Genomic DNA, 21,917 nt, shown 5'->3' with positions numbered 1-21,917 from the left:
CACCTAGCTCCGTCTACTCACTATTTCTGCCGCCCAGCCCGCCCCTCTCCTCTAGATTGACCGCTTACTCGCACCTGCGCCGTGTCCTTCTGTATTCAGCGCAGGCGCAGTGACTGGATCTCACAGGCTCGTCACCGGAAGGCAGCACAGATGCCTCAGGAAGGCATCGCGATGCCTTCCATGCCATCAGGTCCCCCCTACAGTCCCACGGGGACCCGATGGCGCCGTCCGCACAATAAAAAGCCGCCGCCCACAGGTCTGAATTGACCATGGGGAAGGGGGGGGGGGGGGGGTCATGGGACCCCCCCCCCCCGCGCATTTAGCCGAGGTGCTTGCTCAATGATTTGAGCAGGCACCGGCTTCCTGTACGCCCTGTGTCCTGAAGAGGTTAAAGAGGACCTTTTCATGGGTCCAGACGTTATAAACTAAGTATCAGGATACATAGGGCATAATGCAGAGATCTAACTGCACTTGCAATTTTTTCTGGGCTCCGCTCCGCCCGCCCGCTGTGGCCCCCGTTGTATTCTCCTGCCTGGTATGCTAATTTTAGCATCGGAGCAATGAGGAGGTGACCGAGTCTTTCTCCGTGGGCGTCTCCTTCTCCCTGGCTGTAGTGCTGTCCAATCACAGCGCAGAGCGTCACAGCCAGGGAGGAGGTGAGCTTTTTTTCTCTCCCTGGCTGTGACGCTCTGCGCTGCGATTGGACAGCACTACAGCCAGGGGGAAGGAGACGCCCATGGAGAAAGACTCAGTGTCCTCCTCATTGCTCCGATGCTAAAATTAGCATACCAGGCAGGAGAATACAACGGGGGCCACAGCGGGCGGAGCGGCGCCCAGGAATAATAGTAAGTGCAGTTAGATCCCTACACTATGCCTTACATATCCTGATACTTAGTTTATAATGTCTGGACCCATGAAAGGTCCTCTTTAAAGGGGTTTCCCATGATTAGCGAAAAAAATGAAAATCAGACATCATATAGATATAGAACATGACAATCTCTTTCTAACAAAGCTAGAACCAGCCCTGTACCTCATAAATCCAGAGATCTCCGCATTCATTGCTCAAATTGTTCTGCTAAATTGATATCAAGCTGTAGCTCGGGTGGACGTGTCCCTTTATGCCTCAGCTCGGGTGGACGTGTCCCTTTATGCCTCAGCTCGGGGGGACGTGTCCCTTTATGCCTCAGCTCGGGGGGGGGGCGCGTCCCTTTATGCCTCAGCTCGGGGGGGCGCGTCCCTTTATGCCTCAGCTCGGGGGGGGGGGGGGGGCGCGTCCCTTTATGCCGCAGCTCGGGGGGACGTGTCCCTTTATGCCGCAGCTCGGGTGGACGTGTCCCTTTATGCCGCAGCTCGGGGGGACGTGTCCCTTTATGCCTCAGCTCGGGGGGACGTGTCCCTTTATGCCTCAGCTCGGGGGGACGAGTCCCTTTATGCCTCAGCTCGGGGGGGCGCGTCCCTTTATGCCTCAGCTCGGGGGGCGCGTCCCTTTATGCCTCAGCTCGGGGGGGCGCGTCCCTTTATGCCTCAGCTCGGGGGGGCGCGTCCCTTTATGCCGCAGCTCGGGGGGACGCGTCCCTTTATGCCGCAGCTCGGGGGGAACGTGTCCCTTTATGCCGCAGCTCGGGGGGAACGTGTCCCTTTATGCCGCAGCTCGGGGGGACGTGTCCCTTTATGCCGCAGCTCGGGGGGAACGTGTCCCTTTATGCCGCAGCTCGGGGGGACGTGTCCCTTTATGCCGCAGCTCGGGGGGATGTGTCCTTTATGCTGCATCTCTCCTTATTGCCCCTCAGGAGGCAGTTGAAGGATGAAACTGAGCATGCACGGTCATAGTCGGTGAGATGGACAAAAGAAAAAACAAACAGCATAACTTAGTGGCTTTACAAAATTTTTAATTACATGCAAAGGTATTCAGATCCAGGTGCTGGAACAACCCCTTTAAGATGGACCTAGAACTGCTATGGAAACTTCAAGAAGTGAAAAGCCATTCAATAAAAGTAAAAGAAAATGTGCTAGTAGAGAAAATGGTGAAAATGCCTGTTCCTGTACCTAGCACCCACTATGTAACATTTCCCAGCATGCATTTGAAGCAGACACTGGTTGGGTCTATAGTGAAAAAAACGAAAGATTCTGAAGACGTGCTCGCTCAGAGGTTGTGTCCTGACCTACAGTGTCCTCTGGTGGCTGCTATCACTATGCCCCCATGGTTTCCTATCAAGTCTAGATAACGGGCCAGGAGAAAAATGTTAGCTCAGATTTAAAATATGTTTTATATGCTAATGTGCTTATACATCCTCTGTTATAGGGGACGGGAACTGGTATAGAGCCCAGGTGAAAGACGTTGGTCCAGGAGGCTCTGTGAAGGTCCAGTTTTTGGATTATGGAAACGAAGAAGAAGTTTCTGTGGATAAATTGTCCAAAATACCCTCCAGCTTTCTAGAACTCCCATTTCAAGCCATTTGCTGTCGTTTGTCTGGTGAGTACGGCAGTATACAGAGCTGTCGGAGGTTTCTTACTGCAGAGGGGACGTGCACACATATGCCCATATAGTCCACAGGGAATATAGAATAATGGCCGCCACGGAGAACAGTAATGACATATTATTGTGGATTAGCCAGGGCTGTGTGGTGACGCTGAGATAAAAGCAAACATGTCCTAGAGAAGGAGACTTCAGTGGATTCATTTGTAATCCTTAGAACTTTTTCTGGATCATTATTCTAACTATTATAGCTTTGAAAGATCGTACCAGATTCCATGAACCCACTCAGGGTCCGTGTGTGTTTTGCGGTGCCTGCACATACGACAGGATCGCTCGTTCATCAGGTGATCGGCTGCACCTTTAGATGGGCAGATTGACGTGAACGAGCATTCGCAGAAACGATCATTCCCAATAATCTGGATGTGTAAATCCAGCTTAAATTTAAAATGGGTGGCTTCTAAAGATGTCGGACTCCTTACGTCTCATGGGTACAGTCTTACACTTGTGTACATTTCTAACAATTGTGTATTTGCAGGAGTAAAGCCAGCTGGAGAAAACTGGGGTGAAGAGTCTGCCAAAGCATTCCAGAAATCTGTCGTCGGAGTAAAGCTGCTGGCTAAAGCTCTTGACCGCACAAAAGATGGCTATTCTGTTGAGCTGGTGGCCAAAGAAAGCCGTGCAGTTATTGCCAATGAACTAATTGCCGTAAAAGCAGCCGTCCGAGATGACAAATCCGTAAAGGAGAAGATCGACGTAAATAATAACAAGGCCCTCAGGTCTCCAAGAGATCCATCACTAACCAGTAAGATTCTTCCTGTCTGGAACGCTAACGAAGGAGCCCTAACACGCATGGAGTCACTAAGTCCTGTAGACTGCAGCAGTTTTCCTTCCGGACAGTTGCGCCCCTTGCGGTCAATTCCATTAATCCTGAGAGATGCACTCTCTGCCTTACCGAAGACCTCTAAGGAGCCGCCTTCCCCTAATTTGCGTCGAGACTTTATCTCTGATCAACCAGATGGGAGAGATCGCTCCATTAGTGCTCCGAAGGATGTGCATTATCCCAAATCCATCCCTTTCGCTGCCATGGACCCTACTTCATCCTCACACGGAACAACTCATTCTAATAAGGCATCAACATCGAGCCCTAAAGAATCTCAGAACCGTAAATCCACCTCGCCAATTCAAGGCCAAGCTCTCATTAGAAACCCTATCCCTTCAGCCCATAGGGGGGGTTTAAATGAGCTTAGTTCCTCCAGTGCTTCAGCATCGGTGGGCAGGGAAATTCATCCAAGTAACTCGTCTCCATCATCTAAGAACGAAATGCACCAAACTAGATCTATCCCGGCTGCTTCTAGGGAGTTCGGTTTCCCTAATTCTACTTCATTGATGCCCAGCAAACCTCATGCAAGTTTATCTGCGACGCCCAAAGAATCTCCTTCCTGTGTCTCCCCTCCTCCTGGTCCACACCATATGCTCCAGGCGGCTTTTCCAGTGGAACATTGTACACCAAGTTCCCTTAATTTTACTCCATCTTCAAGCAACATCCAGTCCAGCAACTCATCTCTGACCACTCTCATCCAACCGACTTCTCCAGGAGAAAAGTTAGCGAATTCTGTTCCATCAAATGAATCCTTGCATGGGGAGGTGGAGAAACCTGATGGTAAATCTGTGAATGGGCTTTCTGCAGCTAGTCGGGATCTGCCAGGTAAGCAAATGATGATCCCAGTTGCTCAAATGAGGCCATGAAAAAAACTGTAGTTTTAAATCCGACCTTGGCACTTGTAGATACTAACCCCTATAAGATGCCAAAGGGAGTTCAGCATAGTAGGTGCACACATTGGATATGATTTAAGCTGCTCAATAATCCAGTTAACTGTAATTTACCCTAATCTGGCACAGGTGAAATAATTCCCCAGTGCAGGATTAGCCCAAAATGACTGCTGGTCCTTAGCAATGTCAGTTGGTCAGGGAGAGGTCATCAGCTCTAGGCTCTTTGCAGTCACTTCATTGGTGGTGGGCTTGCTTCTAACAAGTCAGCGGTATCAATACCACCAGCTGCAGTGTCACTTATTAGGAAGGACATATTGATGGCATCATTAGGGATATAGCAGCAGCATTGCTTTCGGTGGGGTTAAAGCAGCAATTGTGGGAACATTATTGTAGGCAAGCAAGAAGACGATGGCGCAGTTAATATATTTCACTTCTGATGGTTTGGAGTTTCTTACGATCCAGTGCTTCAGACAAAAACAGAGTTTTACTGTGTAATTAAAGTGAGAACCTCATTGCTTGCACTCCTCCGTTCTGCAAAATATTGCCTGCCGTCTGAATGCCTTTGTGGTTCATTGTTCAGTCTGCAGACCCGAGTTCTCCATGATATTTGGTTTTGGGGAGTGGGCTCTTATACAGTAGTTATAAAAGCAGACAGTCGCCGTTCAGTCATTTCAGTTTAAACAAAACTCAAGCTCCATCCTGTTATTATTGCGTGCTTGGAGTTTAACATCAGAGCCCTAATAAAGGGTCCATTAGCGTCCAATGTACTGTGGAATTCCCGATTTGATCCAGACTTAAAACATGAGACATGTGCTGTGGATTAAGCAGCATTGTGGTTATCTGTTTGCCCGAGGAGTAGTTTGGAATTTGCATCCTTAAAGCTTCTTACTGTTTTGTCAGGGGTCTCCATTGCACAAACATGGACATCTGTGGATTTGCCTCTAAATGAAGCCGTACCTGCCTGTGTTCTGAAGGTGATCAGTCCAGACCTGTTCTACGTCTTCCCAAAAGAAAACAGAGGTGAGAAAAGAGAGAACCTTCCTTGTAGGTTTGCAATGTCTGGGTGTCTTTCAGAGATTTTCCACAGGATAGCTCATGTATAGTGTGCACGGAGGCAGCGCCACTTGGTCAGTGCGACCGCAATTAGTGTGAATGGAGAAACAGTTGAGCATGTAAGCTGCCTCTGTGAGAATGACAGAAACGACGCTGCTGCCTATATCCGAGACGTGAGCACATCTTGGATATTTCTTCCTTCAAGTACTTTCCAGCCTGCAGAAGTGCACATAGGAGAGACCTTCCTATTGGAGACTCTCAATTACTGCCTATCGGACCCTTAAATGTTTATGTGATAAAGGGTTTTTCCTGCCTGAGATAAGAAAAAACTGGAGGTTGGTGCGGTAATGAAGATGGATGAGGGGCTGCTCTGGATGTTTCCATAACTTCCGTAGCAGCAAATGGAAGCTACACAATCAACTTCCGCGTTTTGTGGACCGCACATGGCCAGCAATATGATAGAAATGCCTATTCTTGTCCGTGCCTGCGGGCAAGAATAGGACGTGCTCTGTTTTTGTGGAGCCGCGGAACAGATCTACGGAACACTGTGTGCTGTCCGCATCTTTTATGGCCCCATTAAAATGAATGGGTCCGCACCCATCCTGCAAAATTGCGGAACGGATGCGGACGTGTGAATGGGACCCTAAATGTGAGGACCTTATCCTTATACCCTGTTAGTGCATGTAGATGTCATTGAGGGGAGCGATTCGCCTCTGTGCCCGCTCTCACAGACATGACTCCTGTGAATTCCACAGAGGTATATTCATTTAAATGGCCGCCATTTAATTCTACCTTTTCCCAACAGTGGTTTCCATGGTGTTTCTTGTAATTGGGAAACACTAATGGCCACATGGGCTGAGCAGTTCCTGTAGCATTAGGGTCCATTCACACGTCCGCAAAATGGGTACGCATCCGTTCTGAAATTTCGGGAACAGGTGCGGACCCATTCATTTTCAATGGGGCCGGAATGTGCTATCCGCATTTGCGGATCCGCACTTACGTTCCGCCATAAAATAGAACATGTCCTATTCTTGTCCACAATTTTGGACAAGAAAAGGCATTTTCTATGAGAGTGCCGGTGATGTGCGGTCCGCAAAATGCGGAACGCACATTGCCGGTGTCTGTGTTTTGCAGATCCGCAAAACGCATACGGACATGTAAATGGACCCTTAAAGGGGTTATCCTGGAAAATATAATGATGACTTATCCTCAGGATAGTTCAAGTTTCGGGATCCCCGCCAATCAGCTGTTTCACGGAGCCACTGCCCTCACCGAAGGTCTGGTGAGCAATGAAGGCTCCTGGCAGCTTTTGAAAGACAGCGCCGTACATCGTATAGTGGCAGTGCTTGGTATTGCAGCTCAGCCGCATTGCCTTGAATGGGACTCAGCTGCAACTAGGCCATGTGACCAATGTATGGTGACGTCACTGACCTAGGAAGAGACTGCAGCGCTCAAGGCCTCTTCTAACCGTTTATCATCGGGGGTCCCAGGTGTCGCACCCCTGCAGATCTGATACTGATGACCTATCCTGAGAATAAGTCCTAAATATATTTTCCTGGATAACCCTTTTAAATGGGTTGTGCTTTTTTTCTATATTGATGACCTGTCCTCACGATATCCTCATTTTGGTTGAAATCATCTGATTTTAACTTTAGACTAATTTGTATGGGTACCATAAGACTTGCTAGCCGGAGGCAAAGGAAAAACATTACAAAACAATTATGTGATCTTGTTTAATTATCTGACTGAGAATTTACCTTCGTGTCCGTGAAATCTGTCTTCAGATCTGTTCTGATTTATTGCATCTCTCCTTTTCCCGTCAGTCGATGTAAAGAAACTCCACCAGGTGATGATGGAAATAGTTGATTATTGCAGCAAAGAGACAGAAAACCACAATTACAGCCCATTGGTGGGGGACGCCTGCTGCGCCAAGTTTACCGGTCTGTAAAATGTATTTTTTTTCCTAATAAATTCCTCGTTAGTTGTCATGTGAGGCCAGTGTGTAGTATAAGACACAGGGAAATGCCATATACATCCCCTGTGTGAACCCTGAACTGGACGATGACTTCAGGAGGTATCCATCCGCTCACTGCACTACAGGTGCAATTCTGTGCATTACAGGGGTTAAACGGTTTATCGCTCTCATTAAAGGGGTTGTCTGGGATTAGGAAGATTGCAGTATGTGTACAACAATGCCCTAAATGTCGCCTGTCCTACCTTTACCCAGCATTTCTAATGCCCAGTTTTCAAATCTCCAACTCTCAGCCGGAAGTGCTGTGTTTCCAAGACTCTGTGGCGTACCGGGTCCCTTTCTGCTGAGCGAAGCCTCTTCTTCCGCTTCGCAGGGAGCCCGGTGACGTCACACTCTGCTAGAGCAGAGGAATATTAATGAGGGGGCGGAGTCACGGTGGAGATGATGGTCTGCGCTGGGAACCGCAGTGCGGTAGCAAAAAATAAACATAGATGTAAACAATGTGCGGGGGACCGTCGGAGCCAGGTAGAAATGGTGAAAATGCCTAAAAACCTACTGTGTAGGGGGACCTTGATTCAGCTGCTAATAGTGAGTACACTTTAAAATCCCGGACAACCCCTTTAAGTGAAACATAATAAGAGACTTGCAGGTGCATGATACCTTTTTAATGGCTAATAAAAGTAAAATCAATGATGTTACATAGCAAACTTTTGAGACAACTTAAAAAGGTACTCCCATCACATACAATGGGGGCATATCGCTAGGATATGCCCCCGTTGTCTGATAGGTGCGGGTCCCACCTCTGGGACCTTCACCTACAACGAGAACGGGCTCCGTTCTCACTGTAGGTGCGGGTCCCAGAGGTGGGATATGCCCCCATTGTATGTGATGGGAGTACCCCTTTAACCACCTCAGCCCCCCTAGCTTAAACACCCTTAATGACCAGGCCACTTTAAATATCTTGGTCAAATGCCAACTTTGTATAAAAAAATGGGAAAAGTTGTCTTTTGCCAAGATATTTCTCTCACCCAGCATGGGTATATGTAAAATGACACCCCAAAACACATTGCCCAACTTCTCCTGAGTACGGAGATACCAGATGTGTGACACTTTTTTGCAGCCTAGGTGGGCAAAGGGGCCCACATTCCAAAGAGCACCTTTCGGATTTCACCGGCCATTTTTTGCAGATTTTGATTTCAAACTACTTACCACACATTAGGGCCCCTAGAATGCCAGGGCAGTATAACTACCCCACAAGTGACCCCATTTTGGAAAGAAGACACCCCCAGGTATTTGGTGATGGGCATAGTGAGTTCATGGAAGTTTTTATTTTTTGTCACAAGTTAGTGGAATATGAGACTTTGTAAGAAAAAAATAAAATAAAAGAAAATCATCATTTTCCGCAAACTTGTGACAAAAAATAAAAAATTCTAGGAACTCGCCATGCCCCTCACGGAATACCTTGGGGTGTCGTCTTTCCAAAATGGGGTCACTTGTGGGGTAGTTATACTGCCCCGGCATTCTAGGGGCCCTAATGTGTGGTAAGTAGGTAAATGACGTGTGAAATCCGAAAGGTGCTCTTTGGAATGTGGGCCCCTTTGCCCACCTAGGCTGCAAAAAAGTGTCACACATGTGGTATCGCCGTATTCAGGAGAAGTTGGGCAATGTGTTTTGGGGTGTCTTTTTACATATACCCATGCTGGGTGAGATAAATATCTCGGCAAAAGGCAACTTTTCCCATTTTTTTATACAAAGTTGGCATTTGACCAAGATATTTATCTCACCCAGCATGGGTATATGTAAAATGACACCCCAAAACACATTGCCCAACTTCTCCTGAGTACGGCGATACCAGATGTGTGACACTTTTTTGCAGCCTAGATGCGCAAAGGGGCCCACATTCCTTTTATGAGGGCATTTTTAGACATTTGGATCCCAGACTTCTTCTCACGCTTTAGGGCCCCTAAAATGCCAGGGCAGTATAAATACCCCACATGTAACCCCATTTTGGAAAGAAGACACCCCAAGGTATTCAATGAGGGGCATGGCGAGTTCATAGAAATATTATTTTTTTTTGGCACAAGTTAGCGGAAATAGATTTTTATATTTTTTTTCTCACAAAGTCTCCCTTTCCGCTAATTTGGGATAAAAATTTCAATCTTTCATGGACTCAATATGCCCCTCAGCGAATACCTTGGGGTGTCTTCTTTCCGAAATGGGGTCACATGTGGGGTATTTATACTGCCCTGGCATTCTAGGGGCCCTAAAGCGTGAGAAGAAGTCTGGAATATAAATGTCTAAAAAATTTTACGCATTTGGATTCCGTGAGGGGTATGGTGAGTTCATGTGAGATTTAATTTTTTGACACAAGTTAGTGGAATATGAGACTTTGTAAGAAAAAAAAAAAAAATTCCGCTAACTTGGGCCCAAAAAATGTCTGAATGGAGCCTTACAGGGGGGTGATCAGGGAGTCTATATGGGGTGATCATCCCCCTGTAAGGCTCCATTCAGACGTCCGTATGTGTTTTGCGGATCCGATCCATGTATCAGTGGATCCGTAAAAATCATACGGACGTCTGAATGGAGCCTTACAGGGGGGTGATCAATGACAGGGGGGTGATCAGGGAGTCTATATGGGGTGATCACCCCCCTGTCAGGCTCCATTCAGATGTCTGTATGTGTTTTGCGGATCCGATCCATGTATCCGTGGATCCGTAAAAAACATACGGACATCTTAATGCAGCCTTACAGGGGGGTGATCAATGACAGGGGGGTGATCAGGGAGTCTATATGGGGTGATCATCCCCCTGTAAGGCTCCATTCAGACGTCCGATCCATGTATCAGTGGATCCGTAAAAATCATACGGACGTCTGAATGGAGCCTTACAGGGGGGTGATCAATGACAAGGGGGTGTTCAGGGAGTCTATATGGGGTGATCAGGGGTGAATAAGGGGTTAATAAGTGACCCGGGGGGGGGGGGGGAGTGTAGTGTGGTGCTTGGTGCTACTTATTACTGAGCTACCTGTGTCCTCTGGTGGTCGATCCAAACAAAGGGGACCACCAGAGGACCAGGTAGCAGGTATATTAGACGCTGTTATCAAAACAGCGTCTAATATACCTGTTAGGGGTTAAAAAAAAAATCACATCTCCAGCCTGCCAGCGAACGATCGCCGCTGGCAGGCTGGAGATCCACTCTCTTACCTTCCGAACCTGTGAACGCGCGCGCCTGTGGGCGCGTGTTCACAAGAGATCTCGCGTCTCGCGAGATGACGCATATATGCGTGACTCTGCGCAGGGCTGCCGCCTCCGGAACGCGATCCTGCGTTAGGCGGTCTGGAGGCGGTTAAGTCTGTTCATCAAGCAGAGCATCTGAAGAAAAACATATGTACGGTATACCTAAAGGAGCCGATGTAATAAATGCCATGAAATATGTGAGCGCCATACAAATAGCAATGTAGTTGTTTTACGCTTTGTATTTTTAGAGGACGGCCAGTGGTACCGAGCTGTTGTCCTTGAGGTACACGATTCCTCAGCCAGAATAATTTATGCTGATTATGGCAATATGGAGGTCCTACCCTTTTCATCCCTTCTTCCCATGAAGCAAAGTTTTCTGGAGTTTCCTGTGCAGCTGACGAAATGCTCTCTTGCAGGTGAGACACGTTGTAAAAACTGGCATCAATTAGATTGAGATCGTAAATTAGGTTGAAGAAATTTGTGAGTTTGGAAGGAACTAAACATTCTCCATAAGGAGAGGCGTTACAAGCCATATACATAAAATGTGTGCTAACATGTCGTTTCTGGATGACCTGTTGGGTCCACCCTGTTTACTGTGTCAGTACTACATCCTCTATATTTAATGCCATTGTTTGTGCTAGTACTATATAATCTTTTCCCATCCCCCTGTAGATGTGCTCCCAATTACTAAATCATGGCCACCAGAAGCTACACAGGCCCTGTGTTCTGTATTACTGGGAGCTGAAGTTCTCATCACAGCCCAGTCACTAGACGCTGGGGTATATCGCGTATCTGTGGACAAGCAGCAGGAGGGTGGCGTCCTTTATGTGGGTGAGAGGCTGGTGATGGATGGACTGGCAAGAAGTGTGATGCCCATGACTAACAGCTGTTCAGGTAAGACTGCAGCCCGTCTGCACTTACAGAGCCTGTTCTCTTCATGATACGGTGCAGCTTCTTCATCTGGACATAAATATTGTCTTGTGTGCTTTGGTCCTGGCTATAGCTTTGTTCTTAGGCTGTTTATTTATTTTTACTTTTTGCACAGTTTTTCTCATTCCTTCTGCTTTAATTTACAGAGGGAAATGACTGCTGCTGTCGAGATCTCCTGAAAAGAGTAAGTCCCATTTAGGTTAAGTTCAGACCTGGTCCAAACATAACATCCGGTGCATTATGCTGTAATATGTGGCAAGTAGAAACTGGAGGCAGCAGTGGTCTCTCTTAGAAGCCTTGCGCTTTTCTTTTGTCTAATCAGATTTTTGGAAACATCCAGTTTTAAAATTTATTGGGGATTTGTTTTTTACTACAGCACACATTCCACATGTAAAACATTTACTAAATTAGGTTGTAAAATTGCTGAATGCCGAAGACTATTTACAAATGTGTGGGGAAAAAATCCACCAAATCGGCTGCAAAATGCGCATGGATGTCACCTTTTTCACTGCATCGGGTACAATTCTGCAGCACCTTCACAAGATGATTTCTTCTGAATCCACGTGACCTGAAATCCATGCAAGTCGATAGTTGTGAAGGAAGTTTTGAAAACCCCATTGACCTAATTTGCAGTGTAATATTGTTGTATGGAATCCTGGTCATGTCTGCCACGCCTGAACGTGGTTCTGTTTTACAGGGGCCTAACCTGGAGCAGAGACACCAAATAAAGCGTTTATGTTCGACATGAACTGTCTTTCTGTTACTGTCAGGAAAATTGGGCGCAATAAGCAACACAGAAATCTCCATATCATGTTATACAAGAGTGCTGCAAATTGTGCTGTAGGGGAAATGCTTTTTCAAGTGTGAAGAAAAGCAAGGTAGTTGACTAGTCACCCAGCACAGAGGCAGTTCATTCAGGCCCGACTGTAAAATAAGCATCAGGGCGGTGTTTGTTTTAATTGAGGTCTGTCTAGACCCTTATCTGGTGTCCTATCCTCCCACCCTGGTGCAGAGCGCTGTGTTAGGACATGCTGTCAGATATCTGTCTGCTCTGCGGCTTGTCTGTTCTGTATGAGATGGGTGCAGAGCAAAGAGACTTTCTTCTCCTCTCTGTTGGAGGCTTCGGCCGGGTTCACATCACCATTTCATTTTATGTTCTTCTAATCCATCAGAAGAAGAGAAAACAAACAAGAAAACGGATCCTTTATTTTTAGCATCTTTTATGCCAATTTTTAATCAGTTTTTTCCATTACTGTCTGAGATCTGTTTTTTTAGACCGAAGAAAAGGTAATTTGTGGAGGACTTTTACTTCTGTCTAAAATAACAGATCTCAAATGGAAATGGCTAAGAGAGGTGCAAAATTAGTAGAACGGATGCTTAGAATAAATTAATACAAATAAGTCACAGGGGTCTGATGGGATACACCCGAAGCTATTAAAAGAGCTCGGCGGTGAACTAGCAAAACCATTAACAGATTTATTTAACCAATCACTGGCAACAGGAGTCGTCCCAGAAGATTGGAAATTAGCAAATGTTGTGCCCATTCACAAGAAAGGTAGTAGGGAGGAATCGGGCAACTATAGGCCAGTAAGCCTGACATCAATAGTGGGGAAATTAATGGAAACCATACTTAAGGAGAGGATTGTGGAACATCTAAAATCCCATGGATTGAAAGATGAAAAACAGCATGGATTTACTTCAGGGAGATCATGTCAAACTAATCTTATTGATTTTTTTGATTGGGTGACTAAAATAATAGATGGCGGAGGTGCAGTAGACATCGCTTATCTGGACTTTAGTAAGGCTTTTGATACTGTCCCACATAGAAGGCTTATCAATAAATTGCAGTCTTTGTGCTTGGACTCCCATATTGTTGAATGGATTAGGCAGTGGCTGAGGGACAGACAACAGAGGGTTGTAGTCAATGGAGTATATTCAGACCAAGGTCTTGTTACCAGTGGGGTACCTCAGGGATCTGTTCTGGGACCCATATTGTTTAATATCTTTATCAGCGAAATTGCAGAAGGCCTCGATGGTAAGGTGTGTCTTTTTCCTGATGACACAAAGATTTGTAACAGGGTTGATGTTCCTGGAGGAATACACCAAATGGAAAAGGATTTAGGAAAACTAGAGGAATGGTCAAAAATCTGGCAACTAAAATGTAATGTTGATAAGTGCAAGATAATGCACCTGGGGCGTAAAAACCCAAGAGCAGAATATACAATCAGTGACACAGTCCTAACCTCAGTATCTGAGGAAAGGGATTTAGGGGTCATTATTTCAGAAGACTTAAAGGTAGGCAGACCATGTCATAGAGCAGCAGGAGATGCTAGCAGAATGCTGGGGTGTATAGGGAGAGGCATTACCAGTAGACAGAGGGGGGCGCTCATGCCGCTCTACAGAGCACTAGTGAGACCTCATCTGGAGTATTGTGCGCAGTACTGGAGACCATATCTCCAGAAGGATACTGATACTTTGGAGAGAGTTCAGAGAAGAGCTACTAAACTGGTCCATGGATTGCAGGGTGAAACTTACCAGGAAAGATTAAAGGACCTTAACATGTATAGCTTGGAAGAAAGACGAGACAGAGGGGAGATGAGAGAAACTGCTAAATACATAAAGGGAATCAACAAGGGAAAAGAGGAGAGAAGATTTACAAGAAGAAAAACTGCTACAAGAGGACATAGTGTTAAATTAGAGGGGCAAAGGTTTAAAAGTAATATCAGGAAGTATTACTTTACTGAGAGAGTAGTGGATGCATGGAATAGCCTTCCTGCAGAAGTGGTAGCTGCAAATACAGTGAAGGAGTTTAAGCATGCATGGGATAGGCATAAGGCCATCCTTCATATAAGATAGGGCCGGGGGCTATCCATAGTATTCAGTATATTGGGCAGACTAGATGGGCCAAATGGGTCTTATCTGCCGACACATTCTAGGTTTCTATGTAAATTATGGTTGTTGTTTTTTTGGGTTGTTTTTTTCTGTTCTGATTAGATACAGTTATAGGCAAACTGCAGCTCTCCAGCTGTTGCAGAACTACAACTCCCAGCATGCAAAGACTGCCTACAGCTTTCAGCCTACAGCAGGGCATGGTGGGAGTTGTAGTTTTGCAACAGCTGGAGAGCCGCAGTTTGCCTATCACTGGATTAGAAGAACAAAAAACAAAATGGTGATGTGAACCCGGCCTTAACGTGACCTCCAAGTACATGAAGAAATGACTCCCGTTCAGAAGGAGCACACAACAATCCTAATTACTGGCAATGTAGATTCTACTAGGAGGCCGAGTGCTCTGCTTAATTATTATTTTTTTTAATGAAATATTTTGTGATGTTTTGCAGATAGTGAATACGTCCGCTGACTTTTCCTACTTCTTGTCTTTTTACAGGTGGAGAAACTGGAAAATATGATGCTGTATCTTCTAAATACACAAAAATTAAAGCAATGAAGCCGTGCTCTACGTCGGCACAAAAAACTGTTTGCACTTCTAAAAACACCTTCATTTCTAAAGCCGGTTCACATGCCGCGGTCCGCTGTTTTTTGTTTTTTTGTGTGTGTTTCAGAGAACAGTCCAGTCATATGTAATGGGGAGAAAAAGTAATGAATCACTGTGTAAGGAAAAGATAATTACTGTATAATGTGTGGAAAGATTCTTGTTTATATTTGGATGCTGAAAACTCTGACCCTGCCGTCACAGCTGAGGGGCTTGTTACAGTGTGTGACTGCAGATACCAGCTATCGGCCTAGGAGTCCAGGACTCGGGTTGTACAGCTGTTGGATTTAACTCAAGTTGTTGCCTTTACTAAAAATGCCCAGAACGGGCAGCATTACAGGTGTTGACGCAAAACCAGGTCAGAATTAGTTCTCCGCACCAGTGACTGTGTATTTACTGACAGCAAGCAGAGATCTTGGAAATAGTGAGGAATTGGAACACAAAGTCTATTAGAGAGTTGTCTTTTATGCAGTGATTGAGCTTTGTAAACAGAAGACTGAGTGACACAACTGGACGCGATGTGATGAATCTATCTGAACCTGGCCTTACCGCACTGGATGATTTTTCTGTTTGCAGCGTGGTGATGATGACTGCGCGACGCGACATGTTTAAGCACTTTACGTTTTTTGCACTTTATTTTTAGCTTTTTCTGCTGGAGATCAGTTTTCTATATTTGAGGGAATGTTTATTACAAGTGTTTGGTTTATCACCATTAAGGAGCAGCCGATCATTATTATATGTTACCATGACAACAGGTTTCCCCACAAGTTTTTAGGAGTTTTGTTAGATGTAATGAAAGCAATAAGATGTCTGGAAGATTTTGGAGTGAAAAGCCCTTTCCTGTCATCAAACGTAGTTCTCATTCCTGTTATGTTTTGACATCTGATTTGGAATAAATTGTTTGTTTGTTTGTTCTCGGCCTGTCCGTGTCTTCACTGCTCATGATGTGTTACTGGTCCCCACACCAGTGGGAGCCACGTGTCCGTCCTCCAGAAATCTGCTTAATGGTGTAACACTGCATAACGGCTGAGTTACAGCATGCAGCTCTGGAGTATAATACAGGATGTAACTCAGGATCAGTACAGGATAAGTAATGTATGTACACAGTGACTGCACCAGCAGAATAGTGAGTGCAGCTCTGGAGTATAATACAGGATGTAACTCAGGATCAGTACAGGATAAGTAATGTATGTACACAGTGACTCCACCAGCAGAATAGTGAGTGCAGCTCTGGAGAATAATAAAGGATGTAACTGAGGATCAGTACAGGATAAGTAATGTATGTACACAGTGACTGCACCAGCAGAATAGTGATTGCAGCTCTGGAGTGTAATATAGGATGTAACTCAGGATCCGTACAGGATAAGTAATGTATGTACACAGTGACTGCACCAGCAGAATAGTGATTGCAGCTCTGGAGTATAATATAGGATGTAACTCAGGATCAGTACAGGATAAGAAATGTATGTACACAGTGACTCCACCAGCAGAATAGTGAGTGCAGCTCTGGAGTATAATACAGGATGTAACTCAGGATCAGTACAGGATAAGTAATGTATGTACACAGTGATTGCACCAGCAGAATAGTGAGTGCAGCTCTGGAGTATAATACAGGATGTAACTCAGGATCAGTACAGGATAAGAAATGTATGTACACAGTGACTGCACCAGCAGAATAGTGAGTGCAGCTCTGGAGTATAATACAGGATGTAACTCAGGGTCAGTACAGGATAAGTAATGTATGTACACAGTGACTGCACCAGCAGAATAGTGAGTGCAGCTCTGGAGTATAATACAGGATGTAACTCAGGATCAGTACAGGATAAGAAATGTATGTACACAGTGACTGCACCAGCAGAATGAGCGCAGCCAAAAATTCCCAAATCTACCACTGCCTTGTCAGCAGTAGCCAGTCCACTATTGGGGAGACCTCTGGGACTGCTTGGTAAAACCTTGGAGTTCATTGCTGCATGGGACAAATGCTTGATGTCCACAGAAGGACATGAGGTTTCTATTAGTACTTTTGGTTACAAGGATGGTCTGAGCAATCTCTGTCAAAAAGAAGCCCAGAGATGATCAGTAACCCTTCCAGATAACTTTACTTTCTGTCACACGTTAAACATAATTATAGATTCTTTTTAAGAAATTTCTGCGAATTTTCATCCTTTTTCATTACGTTATTCTCTTAGCAGGTGACTGGTTCTGATAATCGGACTGGGGCAATCGCCGCCGTCCTGGATGGACGCTATGTGGATGACTAGATGGGGGCTACACCGCAAAGATCCCAGTATAAATGTGCTGTCTTCACTGTGGCCTAAAAGGTTTCCCAGTTTTCTGTAAATGAAGTTGTTACTATAATGTTCAGTTACTATAATGTACCTTTCTAAATTACATGTGCTTTAATTTCCAACCATTTTCACTATCTCTCTTTGCTTTCAGTGAATTGGAACACTATTAGTACTTTTACATGCTGGAAACCTGTACATAACTCAAGTAATATAGCAATCCATCAGTTTTCTGAAAACTTGGTAGAACATAGGGATTATACAGTTCCTTCAAAAAACATTTAAACTTCTTGAACTTTTTCACGTTACACCCTCAAACAAATGTATTTTATGTGATTAACCAACACAACGTAGCAAGTATGTGTGAAGTGAAAAGAAAGTTTTAATAAATAAAAATCTGGTGTGCATTTGTACTCTCCCCCCTGTACTCTCATAAATAAATTCTAGTCCACCTGTGTGTAATGTCTTCTCTGTATAACTCCAGCTGTTCTGTGAAGGCCTCAGAGGTTTGTTATAGAACATTAGTGATCAAACAGCAGCATGAAAACCAAGGAACATACCAGACAGGTCAGGGAGAAAGTTGTGTAAAGCTAAAAGGGTTTGGTTATAAAAAAAAATATATATATATATATATATATATATCTCCCAAGCTCTTAACATCTCACAGAGCACTGTTCAACCCATCATCTGAAAATGGAAGGAGAATGACACAACTGCAACCCTACCAAGACATGGCTGTTCACCTAAACTGACAGCCCAGGCAAGGAGAGCACTAATTAGAGAAACAGCCAAGAGGCCCATGGTCACTGTGGAGGAGCTGCAGAAATCCACAGCTCGGGTGGGAGAATCTGTCCACAGGACAACTAGTAGTCGTGTCCTCCACAAATCTGGCCTTTATGGAAGAGAGGCAAGAAGAAAGCCATTTCTGAAAGGAGCCGTAAGAAGTCCTGTTTGCAGTTTGAAAAATAACTGAAATAAAGTGGCCTAAATGGGAGTAAATGCTCAAAAACACCAAACACTGTGGTGTGTTTATGACCGGGGGAGCAATTCCTCCACATGTGATTTGTTGCTAACGGCAATCCCCAGCAAAAATGCATACAATGCAGGATGTCGGCAGCGGACCACATGCACCACAAAAGCATCCTACACAAGATGGGATAATGTGTGGATGTGAATATAAAAATACATAAATCACTGCAAAAGGTGCACCACAATGATATGCAGCTTCCAGTTCTTAAGCTTCCAGTTGCATATCATTGTGGTGCACCTTTTGCGCTGTTTGCAGTTTGGTAAAAGCCATGAACGGGACACAAAAAAATGTAGAAGGTGCCCTGGTCAGATGAGACCAAACTTTTTGGACGCATGTAACTCTGAACTTGCCATCCACACTATGAGACATGGCGATGGCAGCATCATGCTGGGGGGGGGGGGGAGGCTTTTCTTCAGCAGGGACAGGGAAGCTAGTCAGAGTTGATGGGAAGATGGATGGAGCTAAATACAGGGAAAACCTGGTAGAGGCTGCAAAAGACTTGAGACTAGGGCAGAGGTTCACCTTCCAACAGGACAACGACCCTCAACATCCAGCCAGAGCTACAATGGAAGGGTTTGTATCACAGCATCTTCATGTGTTAGAACGGCCCAGTCACAGTCCAGGCTTAAATCCCACTGAGAATCCATGACTTGAAAATTGCTGCTCACAGACGCTCTCCGTCCAGTCTGACTGAGCGCAAGCTCGTCTGCAAAGAAAATGGTCAAAAATGTGCGCCTTTAGATGTGCAAAGCTGGTAGAGACCGACCCCAAAAGAAAGGTGGCCCTAAGTACTGGCTCAGGGGGGCTGAATACAAATGCACGCCGCACTGTCCAGATCTTTATTTACGGAACATTGTGAAGACCTTGTATCATTTTCTTCACACAGATTTGTACTTTGTGTCACATAAAATACATTTGTTTGTGGCTGTAATGTTGAAAAGTTCAAAGGTATGAATACTTTTTTCAAGGCACTGTATATAGTTTATACCATTGTATATTAGTGGTGGCTCAGAGGTTAGCACTGGTGCCTTGCAGCGCTGGGATCCTGGGTTCGATTCTGGCCAAGGACAACATCTGCACGGAGTTTCTATGTTTGCGTGGTTTTCCTCCCACATTCTGATAGGGACCTTAGATTGTGAGCCCCACTGCAGACAGCTTGATGCTAATGTCTGTACAGCGCTGCGGAATATGTCAGCGCTATATAAGTGCATAAAAGAAATAAATACCATTGACTCGGTCAAATTTCTGTTCCTGGCCACAACTTACCTGAAAGTCGGACAATAAATGTTATTTTTTATTAACTAAATAAATAGGAGCGATGATGTTTCTGCAGGAGCAAGTTCTAACTATATCTGATCTGTGTAAATAGCCCTTGATTTTTCACACAGCTGTGGATTTGTTACAGTTGCATCCTGTCTAGACAATCCACTGTGATGTAAACAGCCTGAATTTCAGACTGACGCATTGTAAGGCCTTATGCACACAAGTGTAATTGCCCGTGCTGTGGTCCACAATGCACCAGCCATGTAGACTCAGCTTGATGCAGACCCATTGACTTGAATGGGTCTAAGATCCGAAGCATACAGCCAAAGAAAACATGTTCTATCGTTTTGCGGTTCAGAGGCACAGATCAGAAGCCCACGGAAGTGCTTTGTAGTGCTTCCGATCTGTGCCTCTGCACTGTACAAAGATAGATTCACCTATCTTTGGTCATATCCGGCAGATGCGGACCCATGTAAGTCTGTGATACACAGACAGTGCTCATATATTGCGGACCGGCCATTTATGGTCCACAGTATGGGCACTGAGCCCTAACTTAGCTTAGATTTGTGCCACTGGTGTGTTTAGCTCTCGAAACATTTTAGCTAACTCCTAATTTGTTTGATACATTTCACCTCTGATACATTGACCATAGGATTGTTAGGGTACAACATCTGGAGGGGCTTCCAAAACTGCATCAAGAAACCTGACCTTGTGGCCTTACCCTTAGAGCAGGGGTGCACAACCCGCGGGCTGCATGCGGCCCCTGTCCTGCTGGGCAGAAACACAGCAGATCCTGCGATCACCTGTGTTTCTGGCGGGAGTGCTGCACAGCCCTGGATTACAGCTCCTGCTCCTGTACTCCAGCAGGTCAGTGTCACGACCGCTACCCCAGCAGCAGTCGTGTCGCACCAGACGGAGGGGAAGGGGGACCCTTATCTACGGATGGGAATAGTATGGCCACCCCTGACTAACCCTAAGCTGGCACCTGTCTGCCCTGATACCCTAGACGGGGTGTGAACCCGTGCGGCGAGCAGGATGCCTAAACCCTCAGTCACCCTAACAAGCCTAGAGTGGGGAAAGGCCGATGGGAGCACTAGTCACCATCACTCATGTCTAGGAGAACAGCAGGGGAAGACAGCAACAAACAAACTATATCAGAGATAGACTTATCCAGTCACGAGCAGAGAAGGCGATCCCAATCACGACAGTCCACGCCGGACAAGAGCTCCACAGCAACACCATCAAACGATCTCCTTCAAAGGTCAGAATAGAACTGGAAGTAAGGACTATATCTGGCAATGACTGCAAGTGAAAGTGAAACTAATATAGTAGCTGGGAGTGGCAGACAGGACTCACCTGAGAAGGATGCCTACAAACTCCCAGTCAGGACAAAAAGGTTCACAAGGCAAAACCCAGATGACATACCCTGAACCACGGAGCAAACTCACAAGCTATCGCGAGTAGCAAGTCGCTGCGACCTTCTCCCAGACCTGTCTGGATCAGTCACAGTCGTGACAGTACCCCCCTTTCTACGAGGGGCCCCTGGATCCTCAAGACCAGGCCTCTCCGGATGGGAGCTATGAAAAGCCCGAATGAGTCTGTCCGCTTTTATCTCTGATGCTGGAACCCACATTCTCTCTTCGGAACCATAACCTTTCCAGTGCACCAGGTACTGAAGAGAGCGGCGAACATATCGTGAATCAACAATCTTTTCTACCTGAAACTCAAGACTGCCATCAACAACCACCGGTGGAGGCAGTAGTGGCAATGGTTCAGGAGGTTCTACATATCTCTTAAGCAGAGATCTGTGGAAGACATTATGGATCCTTAGAGTCTGAGGTAGCTCCAGACGAAAAGCCACCGGGTTAATGATCTTAATTACCCTATAAGGACCAATAAATCTCGGACCTAATTTCCACGAGGGAACCTTCAACTTGATATTTCTGGTAGACAACCACACCAAGTCATTCACCCCAAGGTCCGGACCTTCAGAGCGCTTCCTATCAGCCGCACGTTTGTATCTACCACCAATTCTCTTCAAACTTTCTTGCACACTCTGCCACACTGAAGAAAGCGAAGACGCAAATCGTTCCTCCTCCGGAATTCCAGACGGCCCCCCCTCACTAAACGTACAAAACTGAGGATGGAAACTATACGCACCAAAAAATGGTGACTTATCGGTGGATTCTTGACGACGATTATTAATGGCAAACTCGGCTAACGGTAAATAAGATGACCATTCCTCCTGATTTTCGGAAACAAAGCATCTCAAATATGTCTCTAGGTTTTGATTGGTACGTTCAGTCTGACCGTTGGACTGTGGATGGAAAGATGAAGAAAACGACAGATGAACCCCTAAACGAGAACAAAAAGCTTTGCAAAATTTAGAAACGAATTGGGTACCACGATCCGA

The 21,917-nt window shown here is 45.6% G+C and overlaps 1 protein-coding gene across 1 annotated transcript in view; it reads left to right on the top strand.

Moving 5' to 3' along the window:
• TDRD1 (tudor domain containing 1) overlaps positions 1 to 15,252 on the top strand; it is a 90,467-nt gene extending 75,215 nt beyond the window's left edge. The window contains exons 15-22 of the mRNA XM_040435198.1: positions 2,303 to 2,473; positions 3,012 to 4,181; positions 5,147 to 5,266; positions 7,123 to 7,239; positions 10,755 to 10,922; positions 11,179 to 11,400; positions 11,583 to 11,620; positions 14,822 to 15,252. Of these exons, the coding sequence (XP_040291132.1) occupies positions 2,303 to 2,473; positions 3,012 to 4,181; positions 5,147 to 5,266; positions 7,123 to 7,239; positions 10,755 to 10,922; positions 11,179 to 11,400; positions 11,583 to 11,620; positions 14,822 to 14,881 (2,066 nt within the window). The 3' untranslated portion in view covers positions 14,882 to 15,252. The remainder of the gene's footprint in view (positions 1 to 2,302; positions 2,474 to 3,011; positions 4,182 to 5,146; positions 5,267 to 7,122; positions 7,240 to 10,754; positions 10,923 to 11,178; positions 11,401 to 11,582; positions 11,621 to 14,821) is intronic.
• The last annotated feature ends 6,665 nt before the right edge of the window (positions 15,253 to 21,917 follow it).

This window comes from Bufo bufo, chromosome 6 (genome assembly GCF_905171765.1).
Source record: "Bufo bufo chromosome 6, aBufBuf1.1, whole genome shotgun sequence".
Lineage (NCBI taxonomy): Eukaryota > Metazoa > Chordata > Amphibia > Anura > Bufonidae > Bufo > Bufo bufo.
This window is presented reverse-complemented; position numbering and strand designations above follow the sequence as displayed.